The 12,538-nt window shown below is 42.8% G+C and overlaps 1 protein-coding gene across 1 annotated transcript; it reads right to left on the bottom strand.

Moving 5' to 3' along the window:
• Nucleotides 1–1,817: 1,817 nt before the first annotated feature.
• Nucleotides 1,818–5,430, bottom strand: LOC123430731 (cyclin-dependent kinase inhibitor 4-like). Its single transcript, XM_045114580.1, has 3 exons — nucleotides 4,933–5,430; nucleotides 2,456–2,656; nucleotides 1,818–2,362 (listed from the first exon to the last, which is right to left on the bottom strand). Exons 1-3 carry the CDS (start codon nucleotides 5,226–5,228, stop codon nucleotides 2,296–2,298), a joined length of 564 nt encoding a protein of 187 aa, XP_044970515.1. The 5' UTR covers nucleotides 5,229–5,430; the 3' UTR covers nucleotides 1,818–2,295.
• Nucleotides 5,431–12,538: the final 7,108 nt, after the last annotated feature.

Below are 12,538 nucleotides of genomic sequence, written 5' to 3' on the forward strand. Positions count from 1 at the left end.
CAAAAGGTGTACAGTTAGCCTTTTTTCAGAATAAAGGCGTACAGTTTCAGGTGGGTGAACCGTCTCATCGCTAGATTTATTAAAACATTTACAAATGTCAAATGACAGTAACGTCTCAATGAATTCCATTGACATTTTAATGAATACTTCCTCTGTTCCAAAAAAAATATCTTATGTCTATAAATGAATGTATTTAAATAATAAAACATGACTAGATACATTCATATCTAAACAAATTTGAAACAAAAAATTTAGAACGGATGAAGTATGTTATAAGATTTCAATCAAAAAAATATAAGCTAATCCAGGAAAGGATTCTATTGTATTATTTCAGAATTCTCTCCGACAGGTACCCCTCCGTTCCGAATTATAAGATAGTCAAACTGTTTTTGAATCAGATGCATACAGACATGTTTGTGTGTTCGTGCAGTCCATACTAAAATATACTTCCTCCGTTCTAAAATTATTGTCTTAGCTTTGTCTAGAAATGAATGTATCTAGATACTAAAATTTAATTAGATACATTCATATCTAAACAAATCTAAGATAAAAAAAATTAGGACGAAGGAAGTACAAAACATCTTATAATTTGAAACAAAGGCGATACCTAATTAGGCTGATACAAATTAGGCTGATACACCGGCTTATATAAAATGAAAGCCCTGGTGCTGCAAATAAGTAGTGATTTTAGATTAGCAGAGCAGAGCAGGATGGATAGATGGACACCGAATCAACAGTTCCTGAGAATCGCACATGCTATATGGCCTTGGAGCTTGGATCCTGTCAGTCAGTCTTAGGAAACATAGGCATGCAGTCTCAGAAGCCTAAACCTTACAAATACAGACGCACCGGATGCACCGGCCAAAATCTGAGAAGAGTAAGAAACAACAGGACAAAATCAACTAAGCACCTATTAGGTTGCACTCCAAAGGTCAAATCGACATATTTACCCTTTTTCACCAGAGACAGTATACCATGATCTAATGGTAAATGGAAAGCACTGTCAGGGCATGTACGTACGATGATAGCATATGAATGCAGATGGCTCATGATAAAAAATAGCTTGAGGCATCTATATTGATATTTTTTTCTTCAATGCAAGCTATCATTAGTAGACCTCATCAAATAATAAAAAATGAACACTAATACACATGCATCTCTACTTTTTACTCTAATTTTTCAACTTTTTATACCTGACCATACTTTCTCTCTTCAAGCACCCGCCTTCTTCAAGCATACATGTTTCCTCGTCCGAACTTACTGTCCGAACTACTTTTCCTGACATCCCATCCTACATAATATACGAGAAATCACCCTAAAGCTATGAATTGTACATGCCTCATTCATCTCAGCAAAGGAGGTCCCTTCATTCATCTCAGCAAAGGAGGCCCAGGATGGCAAGTGAAAAGGAGAAAAGGGCCCTGGAGACCAGACACCAAAAGGGGGTGAAAAGATGGACACTGTCAAAATAATTACTAGTTTAACAGCGGAGTAGGAAAAAAGACGGAGAGTGGCCAGTGCAAGTGCAAGTGCAACAAGCCCAAATGACCCATCCCAGTCAAAAAGCATTGGCAGCTTGCACAGTGAAAGGATCACCCACTAAAGTTGGCAAGCATGCACACCATTGGAGAACTCCAAGTAGTAGAATCCAGGCTCATGCTCATGCATTGCAGCAGCAGCAGAAAGTTGAGAGCATGAGCAATGGAGCATAGCAAATACTACAAAGCATAGAAGCAATAATGACACAGGCAGTGGTTGTACCCTGGACCGAGCAAGATACCACTGCACATTAAGGGCGCATCAAATAGGCCACAGGCTTCAAGCATTGTCACCAGCCTTTTCACTTTCACATAGGAGTACCATGAACCAAAAGGTATAGACAGAAGTTACAGCACTTCAGGTGCAATGCAGCACACACTAGAATGCAGATGGCATTGCAGCACACACTACAATGCAGATGGCATTGCAGCCCAGCCAACATTACAAGTTAAACTGTGACACAATATCTAGCTAGCTCTACTACATTAATCTGGCAGCTAGTGACGGATGATAAGATTAGAGGCCCTAGAGGAGGTCATTACAGAATGAGCTGCTAACGGTTACATTGGAGTGGAGGGATTAGGGGGTAACTCAGCATCAGTTCTGTATGTTACACGACCATTGAGGCTACAGGCTAACCCTAATTCTTTTTACAACGAAAACAAAGCTAACACGATGGTGTGCGCCTCTACCACAATGCTAAGGTGGAGGGAGCATAGAAGTGAGGTACATGGTGCTCTCCTTCCTGAGAAACTATCAGTCTAGCTTCACCCATTCGTATCGGCCAGGGAGAGGGCAATCATTCACAGGATCAAAGTTGTACCTGAAGATTATTAAGCCAGGGAACCATGTTGTTAGTGTCATAATCACACCTTTTATCAACATAACTGACTGAGAGAACCAAACAATGCCATACTTGTCGATGAAGGCTTGTTGTTGCGGTTGCTCTGCAGCAGAGAAGAACTCATTCATCTCTGCTGAACATGGGATAATATGGCGCGCTGGAGCTTGCACCCTGCGATGGGAATTCGAGTGGCTGGGTCTTGTTGTGGATCCAGGAGTGCTTATCGTTCCCTGGTCCCTAATCAAGCTGCAGGGCGTTGTCTCCCTGGTACTCCTGGTAGCCACAGAACATACATACACACTTAATTTTCAGAAACAACGACGCAGAAAGGCAGAACATATATCAATAGCAACCATGGTCATAAACAATAAGGAATTCCCCCCTTATGAGTATCTGGGGTTGTTTTGTTTGGTTCTAGCTAGGCCTAGCAATGCCACAATTTGCTACACATTTCTTACCAAACTTACCTAAGATTAGTTCAAACAAATTGGGGCCACAAGTTACCTAACCAAACAGCCCCTCAATCTATCTCATATGCCATAAAAAGGCTAGCACACAACCAAAACACAAGGCCCATGGGAAACAACAAAATGGTTGGGGCTAGGGAGCCCCCAAACTCTCAGTGTCACATGAGTAGGTCAGATTCTCCCCCATCCAGCCATAACTCCAGCCCCAGTATCCCAAGCCTCAAAAAAAAAAGTTAGGCCGGCCGGCCACCAACAGTGGCCCAACAACAAACACTGACTCTGCACCTGGCTATTATGCTTGGAGGGCCATGGGTGATTTTTAGACACGCGCTGTTCGGATCAAGCACATCCACCCTCCAAGTACTGTTTAGGATGTGCATGGGGAGCCCAGGATTAGAGACCCACCACTGTTCAGGACCATGATCCACTGATGCAATAGTACCATCAGGCCATGGCTAGAGATGCAAACAGCTCCCAGTTGGTGCATGCCATCCCCACCACCAACATGTGGCATACCTGATGGTGCACCAAAGATGGCAACGGAAATGGCACAGCCAAGTATTGTTTATCTCCCCTCTCTCTCTCCCTTACTTGCACCCTTTGTCCCTTGCAAACAAGTGCCCCACAATGTGGTACTTTGGCTGATTGTGCAATGCATGTAGCAACAATACAAGCAGTATTGCAAGCTAAATGGGGATTTTGACCAGGCAGGCGAAGATGCTTACTTACTGCAAGATAATACAATCAAAACATTTGTTAGCTCCTGACACGCATTAAAATGTTTCTGCCAAAAACTGCAGAAGCTAGAGTCTAGCTAATCCTAAAGCGTTCTTGCTTTCCCTATCTTGTACACTAAAAACTGCACACAAATCTCTGGTACAGGGAGATGGGACGACCCCTCCATTCACTTCAACATTTAATTTAATGGTGATGACAATTTGGGGCCATAGCCCAGGAAGTGGTTTTACCGAGACATGACATTTTTCTCACCTTCCAGAACCCAAAGAAGTGACAGCCTAGTAGTAGAGAACCCATCAAGAAATGAGGGCTTGAGAAGGGTGGGTGCTTTGAGAGAAATTTCTTGCAAAAAGCGAGGGCTTTTGATTGCTACACTGGAAGGTCCCTACCACCTCCATCACAACAAGCAAAGAAAAACAGGGGGAGAGGCCATGGGGGAATTGTGGAAAGAACAGGAAGGAAAGGAGGATGTTTTTTCCCTCCCACTAACGAAAAGGAGGGCCAACGCTACTGGATGAAACCCCACTAAGGGTCTGCCTCTCCCCAGCTTAAAAAAATAAGCCGTTTTCTAAAAAAATTGAGGCTTCTAAATTACTCCGTAGTTATCTCATAACTAGTTCAAAAGCCCCAATGAATGAGAGAGGTGGCTTGTGGAAAAAGCTGGGAAGGAGGCGGTTTAGGCCAAATACACCACTAGTATTGAGCTTTGGGCTGCAACAACTTCACTTGAAGTTGTCGCTGCTTGACCTTAACAAAATCGAAACGTACAACAAAATTGGGGGTTTCTTGAGATAAATTGGCCACCAGGCAAGTGAGTGTTGCAAGCATTTGGCGGCTGCTTGGCACTGATTCCTTCAAAATAGGCTGGTGAGAAGTGGTCCTTGGAATAAATTTTTGGAATAGTAATGGCAAGAAGCTAAACCCATTACTACTAGCAACAGAGAGGCCCAGGAAATTAGCAGAGCAAAACAGGATTCAACACTCAACACTGGAGAAAAGAAACAAGGAAAAGCACACCGAAACTTAAGCAACAATGGAGAACTATTGCATCGCGCAAATAGCGAAAGAGATGGCCAGAAAAAATCCCCAATAAAACAGCAAAACTTATCAAAGATTTTGGGGGAAACATCATCCACGCCAAATTCGAGCCCCGCACGCAGCACAGATAGAACAAGCCAAATTGACAAGGAGAAATGAAACGAGCCGGAGAGCGAAATAGAACAAGCAATCCAAGGCTTCTCGGCACGACACAAACCCCTAAACCCTAGCACGGTAATAATGACCCTCGCCTAGAAATAAAACCCCAGAACCGAAGGAAAATCGCTGGCGCAGGAGAAGGCTCACCTCCCCATCGCCTCCAACTGGAGCACGTTCTCCCCGAAGGACACCTCATCGGCCTCGGCCTCAACGCGCTCCGCCGCGGCCGCCCTCCTCCTCGCCGGTGGCGGCGGGGGCAGCTTCTCAAGCTTCCGGCTCCTGAGCTCCAGGTACTCCCCCTGGTGGATGGCCCCCGCCGGCCCCTGCGGCTGCCTCTGCATCGCGAGCGCTCGCGCGCGGGTGCGGACCCCCAGCGGCGCGGCGGCGACCTCCATGACGGCCACCTCGCCGGAGACCTTGGGCTTGCGCATGTACTTGCCCATGCGCGGCGCGATACGGGCTAGGGTTTGGGGGCCCCCTGGGTGCGCCTGGCGAATTTAAGCGAGGCGCGGGTAAATTGGTAGGCGGAGCGGGGGGCGACGAAGCCCGGGAATAATGGGGGAGGGGAGGGGGCTTGGCTTGTAGAGGAAGAGGGGACGAGCGAGGTGGGGAATGGGTGGGTGTTGCTATTTACAGACGGAGGCTTAGGTAAGAGAGAGAGAGAGGAGCGGCGGCTTGCTTTTATTTGGATTTCCTTTTCGGCGGAATCCTAGTAGTATTTTTTATGGTGTCTGGGGCGGGGGTTCAATTTGTTTTTTATGTTTTTTTTGGATCTTCTGTGACAGACTGACAGCTTAGGGCAACTCCAACCGTCGGAGGCAAACAAAACAATTTTTGTTCGTTGGCTGAGCGGGGCCACGTGTCTGATTTTGAATTTGAGAAGATTGATGCAGGTATTAATAAAATAAATTTAAAATATCTAAATTTAAACATGTATATTAATAAAATGTAATTAAACATATTAAAAGTTGTCAAAGTCCACTTTAAATACAATTAAATATAAATATTCATAAAAACTAAAATGGACTAGGACGCAATCATCCTAACTTGGAGCCATAGGCGTCGTCCTCGTTGTTGGAGTGGTGTGGTTGAAGAACTGTGATGGCACAACGCAACGGAAGGCTTGTTGGTGGGCCGCGAGCGACCTCTTGTCGCGACAGCTCTAGCTCTAGCTCACGCCGCGCACGCCTCTTCCTCCTCCTCACGTCGATCCTCCTCCTCCTCACATGCTCAACGCTAACGCAGTTCCTCGTCCTCGCGCCCCCTGCATGTGACGCTCCCCGTCGTCCCTCTACTCCTCTAGCACGCGCCCCCTATGATCGTAAATAAGTCTTAAAGGGGTGACTAGACTACTTAATCAATAAAAACCTAGATGTTTTTAATTTTAGTTGTTGGCAGATTTTAGCAATGTTAATAAGTCTAGTCACACCATACACATGCAAGCCTAAGATAATAGGGAGTGGAAAGTGAAGACTTTGCATATGAACGTAAAGGATGGGTCAGATATAATCAAACACAATGAATATACGAAGATTTTTGGTGTGGTTTCGATAGGTGGAGCTATCACATGCCCACATCGATCGATACTTTAACCCATGGAGGCTAATGGATGCGCGAGTCGAGGAAGGGCTCCACCCGCGAAGGGCTCACGGAAAAGCAACATTGTTTGTGCCATTATGGCTTACGTCGACGAATGACTAGCCTCAGTGGGTGTCATGGTTTTGTGACGGTACATGTCCTCATGAAAGGACTAAGTCAAGGATCCATGTGAAAGGACCATGATGTCGCCTAGCGGGGGATGAATAGGCGTTTTAAAATCTTTTACGAATTTGGCTATATCCTAACGCAGAAATAAGCTAAGCGGATATGTTTCGAGCACAAATCCTAAATATAGTAGGCTCAACTAAGTGCACCAATAACTTGTTCTAATAAGATGAGCACAACAAGGATACTAAACAAGCACAAGTAAGTTACACAATCTTACTTGAGCAATATCACGAGATATGGAAATGTATGACATAAGTTAGCAATTCATACTAAATACAAGATATATTAATGGTAGCAAGTATGAATTGCGAGATATAAAGTGTAGGCCTAGATAATCAATCTTTACAAGGAAATAGCCAACACAATATAATGAGGACAACAATATATATAGTGAATGTACGCTCAAATAGCCAAAGTAAACCACAAGTAAGGAGTTAGGGGTAGGGATAACCAAAGTCATGGAGACAAGGATGTATCCCGATGTTCACGTCCTTGGAGGGAAGCTAGTCACCGTTAGAAGGTGGATGTTACCATGAAGGCACACCAATGCCACGAAGGCTCACACTATTATCCTTGAGATATCACCGCGAAGGCGATTCCCAACCACTAGTGGTAGACCTTGAGGCGGCCTCCAAACCTTCACAAACTTTTCAGGGGACAAATCACAAGTTGATTCCTCACCGAAGCACTCCTACCGTCTAGGAGTCTCCAACCTCCAAGAGTAACAAGATCAAGGGGGAAATGCTCAAGACTTGCTCAAATCAAAAATTGCTTTGGTAAAAAAAAGGAGGAGTGGGTGTGCTTGGATGAAATCTCTCTCAAGAACTCTAAGAAATCTCTTCAGGATTTACCACAAGAATGCTCAAATCCCTCTCTCTCAAATCCCACAAAAAGCAACTAATGCTATGGAGGGATGGAAGAGGAGAGGAACAATGGAGAAGGTCAATAAATAAACCCCTAGATCCATGGGATAGTTTCCCCCAAATGGATTGGAGTTTTGAGGTTTGTGGGAGGAGGAGAGAGCTCAAAACGATGGGGAAATCTTAGATCCAAAAGCACACACTCATTGGGGAAGAAGGGTACCTTACATAGTACCCCACCAAATCTGCCCGTTGTGTACAGAAAAAACGTATCCAGGAACTTCTGGTCTTGCCCGGAACTTCTAGGCTTGCCCGGAACTTTCGGGCTCCCTATTGGAGCACACAGTGTAAACTTTCTGGTTAGCCCGAAACCTGCCCGGAACTTCTGACCCCCAGAACTTCCGGAGGGCCCCGAACTTCTGGACTCCCTTTGTGCTAGGTTTTTGCAAACTTTCTATTTAGCGTGGAACCCCCCCCCCCCCCAATAAACAGCTAGCATACCAAAAGTAAAACATGCATAACTTTTACATACGAACTCCGATTTTGATGATCTTGGGCTCATTTTGTAGCTTTTGAAAAGATCCATGTCCTCACATAGAGAACCACCCAATATCAAACAAAATGGATGATGCAATCAATGCAAATCTTTGATTATATAATTTGGGGAACCCTTTTTGGCTTATGGTTTTACTTTGGGATATATGATAGGAGTGGAATTGTGTATAGAAGATGTTGACTTGAGAAAGTCCATTACGAAACTCTTTGATCCCTCTTAATAGTGCAGGATCCCTATAACTCAAGAATCATAAAATATCTATACTATATAGCTTCCGAAAATCCATTCTTGGGCATATATATTTTTTGATGGTCGTCGATCCATGCAACTACAACCAAAGGAACTAATACCTTTGACTTGAGCATTCCACTTGAGCTTGATTTTGACATTTATTATTGGCTCAAGATGGAAGCATAACCTTGATCACACCATTTGGTGAAGAATTCAGATAGCTCGCACATACGCCATGTGAGGATTATTTCATTGCATTATATCTTCACATGTACATCATGTGATCATCCACAAGCTTCAAGCATGTAATCCTTCAGGATGCTTATATTGAGCTTGCCCTTGTCAACCATGATCATCATATCTTGATGTCATCCTCTCATGGACACTTGGAATCTTTCTCTTGACGCAAGCCCATGAGAAGCACCTAATCAACATAGATATATAAAACACATAGTTTGGGTTAGTACACAAAGCCCAATTGACAAATACTTACCATACCACAAGATCCCATGTCGTACATCATTTGCGCTTGTGTGATGGTCATCTTTGAGTTAAATCTTTGATCTTCATCTTGGTCAATATTTATCTTGATCCATGATTAAACTTGATGTCTTCAAGTTCCTTTTGATTTCTTCACTATGCTTCATTGCTTCAAGACATGATTACCAATATCTCAATTCACCATGACCATATCAAGTTTCTCCATGAATCTCACATTGGCCATAACTTGCTCGTCTTCATGATACAACATAGTCTCTTGACAGGCACAATGAATTATTCACTTGAATTACTTGCTTGAAGACATAATCATCCATGACCCAACATACGAGCTCATCATGATCTTATTTTCAAGACATGTGTAGAATTCTTCTCTTTAATTATTCTCTTAAGATCTTCATCCATCATGGTTCAAACCATAAGCAAAAGCACGTGAATGTCTGAGATCCTCAATGAACTCCACATAGATCACATCTTGTTCATCACATGGAATTCATCTTGATCGTATCATATTTGATTAAATCATTAAGCTCATATTTGATGCATGCACAACAATATGTATATGACATTCATTTAGAATTCATTCGAGCTCCTTCTTGCATCTTCATGGAACAAGCATCCTTCAATTCCTTCGAGCCCCATTTTGGTAGCTGATGACAATCTCAACAAGAGAATTTATATAATGAATTTTGACACAAGTATGCAATTTACCCAAGGATACATTGAATACTTGGGATGGTTTTGATAGCATCAAGTGTCACAAAGATACTTGAGTTTATCACACTCGATGTACTAACATCAAAATACTACACGAGGATTTTATGTTGGTAGAACCACAATATATAGTGCAAGCTCCCCCACAATATATGCATGTGTGAATGAACTATGGATTTCCTTGCATATATTGATTGACAAACACTAGGTGGAGTTTTCCTATATATATACATTCATTCGTGCACTAAACAATGAGCCATAAGCGCTTTTAGATTATCTTAAATCCTCTAAGCTTCTACCCCATTGGCAAAAAATGCCAAAATGGGACAAATCTCGAAGACAATGAGTTCCTCCTTGGGGTATGCTTATTACAAGATGTGAGTGAAATAAAATGCACATATGCAATGACATGAAATTTGGAGAGCTCAGAATCTAGATATTGCAATAGGTATGATATGGAAATAAGCATTCGACGTGTGAGGAAAGCATTCAAAGATCCAAACAACATATTTTGGACAAGATATTATGTGAATATCCAAATTGATCATCATGATATGTATGGGTCCAAAATATATCCAAACACCTGAGTGTATAATATTATATGCAAAACATACAAGCACTCACTTCACAACCTCTTACCAGGACCACCAATGAATCAATAAGGAAGGAACCACGTGACAGGTAAGGATCAAGTGATATCAAGCAAAGATGGGAACTTACTTATGTGCAAAAAATTCCAATTGGACAATAGTAGTATATGTATCCACAAAGAAAATTGCATACATAAAATATTCACAATTGATAAGAACATGATATGCACATGTGAATCCATTATTATACACTTGTGATCCTAACATAAGAGCAAGGCACATGGCACAAAAGAACGTGGCACAAATTGATCTCATTTGTATAACCATGAATTCCTAAGAATATAGCAAATACTACGAGCAATTAGTGTGTTTTTGCAATTTCATAAAAAAATAACATGAGAGAACATTTTAGGAATTGATATGCAATGAATTTCTTAATTGGCATGTCTTGGGATAAGTGAATCGTGAATATGATTTTGTAGATCCCCATCAGATGATTCTACTCAACTGTCATTATACTCAATTGTCTAACCACTGCAATAGAGTGTTCTCAAGAACACGCAGGAAAACACAAATACAATAAGTACTATTACATGCCATGATGCAACCTACACAAGGTTGGCTCTACTTATATACATGCCTGAAGTAAATACTTGTTACCGAGAAAGCATTGGTATGGAGTAGTAATGACTCAGTCATATACTCTTGGCTCTAATTCCCTCGTGGTGACACCACCTTGTTTATGAATAAGCCAAGACAACAATACTTCTCCAATGTACCTAGATCACTTTTAAGTACAATATGGTCCCAAAACTTATTGGGTTCGAAGTAGTTAGTCTAAGTACAATATATAGGGCAAAAACCGCTCAATTATGTGGATATAGATATGAGTTTGAATTTCATGCACATCTTAGCTATTAAGAATATGATGGATTTACCATATATATTGTATAAAATAAAGTAAACAAGGCATGAGCATTTCCATATAGAAAATATGTCTGCAGAAGCCTACCAAAATTCAGAGCGATACAAATTGGACAAATGAACACATAATTGTTAATACTTCCAATGACCTCACTGTTGGGGAACGTTGCATGGGAAACAAAAAAATTCCTACGCACACACAAGATCTATCCATGGTGATGACCATCTACGAGAGGAGAGATTGTATGTACATACCCTTGTATATCGCTAAGCGGAAGCGTATATAATGCGGTTGATGTAGTCGAACATCTTCGCGATCCAAATCACAGTCCGTCCCGCGATCTCATCATGATCCGTCCTGTGATCCCATCACGATCCATCCCGATCTAGTGCCGAACTGACGACACCTCCGCGTTTAGCACATGTACAACTCGATGTTGATCTCCACCTTCTTGATCTGGCAAGACGGGGCGGAGAGGTAGCTGAGTTCTCCGAGAGCCTAATGACATGGCGGGGATGGTGGTGGAGCTGATCCGGCAGAGCTACGTCGTGCACTTCTGAACCTAATCTAGAGGAAGAACGAACTAGAGGGAGGGAGAGAGGTTGCGTCTTAGATTGAGGTGTGGCTGCCCTCTCTACCCTCCACTATATATAGGAGGAAGGGGGAAGGGGTGGCGCCCTAGGGTTTCCCCTAAGGTTGGCCAGTCGCGCCTAAGAGGAGGAGGATTCCTCCTCCAAGTGGGTTTGGTGAAGGCGCTAGGAGGACCCCTCCTCCTAGTCAAACCCCTCCCCTTCTCCACTATTTCAGCTACACAAGCCCATGAGGCTGGCCGTCTGATACATCTCCAATGTATCTATAATTTTTTATTGTTCCTTCTAATATATTATCATTCTAGGATACTTTTTGGGCAGTTATATACCAATTTATAATTTTTTTGAGCACTAACCTATTGACCAAGTGCCTAGTGTCAGTTCCTGTTTTCTGTGTGTTTTTTGCTTTGAAGGTTTACCCTACCAAACGAAGTCCAAATGCCATGAAACTTTAATATGATTTTTTCTAGACTATATGAAGACCTGCAAGGATCAGAAGTGGACGAGAGGCTGCATGAGGGAGGCACAAGCCAACAGGGCGCGACCTAGGGCTTGGTCGTGCCCTGATGGCTTGTGCCCCCCTGGATGCCTCCTGACGTCCCTCTCTAGCCTATAAATTCACAAATATTCCAAAAACCCTAAGAGCACTCCTGAAACACTTTTTCCTTCGCCACAAGTCTGTGTTCCAATGGGAGGCTGATAACCCACAAGTATAGGGGATCGCAACAGTTTTCGAGGGTAGAGTATTCAACCCAAATTTGTTGGTTCGCCAAAGGAGAAGCGAAAGAATATTCTCAAGTATTAGCAGCTGAGTTTGTCAGATTCAATCACACCTGAAAGATTAGTGTCTGCAAGCAAAGTAACAGCAATAGCAACAGTAGTAGCAAAGTGACAGCAGTAGCAAAAGTAGCAGCAAAGTGGCCCAATCCCTTTTGTAGCAAGGGACAAGCCTAGACAAAGTAACGTAGCGAGGACCGGTAGTAAAAGACTCGTAGGTACTGGATCGGTGATGGATGAGTATG

This window comes from Hordeum vulgare, chromosome 1H, assembly GCF_904849725.1.
Source record: "Hordeum vulgare subsp. vulgare chromosome 1H, MorexV3_pseudomolecules_assembly, whole genome shotgun sequence".
NCBI lineage: Eukaryota > Viridiplantae > Streptophyta > Magnoliopsida > Poales > Poaceae > Hordeum > Hordeum vulgare.

Bases quoted from the DNA above. Each gene is read 5' to 3' on its own strand.
- LOC123430731 (XM_045114580.1), bottom strand. From the start codon at position 5,228: ATGGGCAAGTACATGCGCAAGCCCAAGGTCTCCGGCGAGGTGGCCGTC. The intron at 2,657-4,932 runs GTGAGCCTTCTC...TGTGGCTACCAG, and splicing joins CAGTTGGAGGCGATGGGGAG to GAGTACCAGGGAGACAACGC. The intron at 2,363-2,455 runs GTATGGCATTGT...AATAATCTTCAG, and splicing joins CAACAAGCCTTCATCGACAA to GTACAACTTTGATCCTGTGA.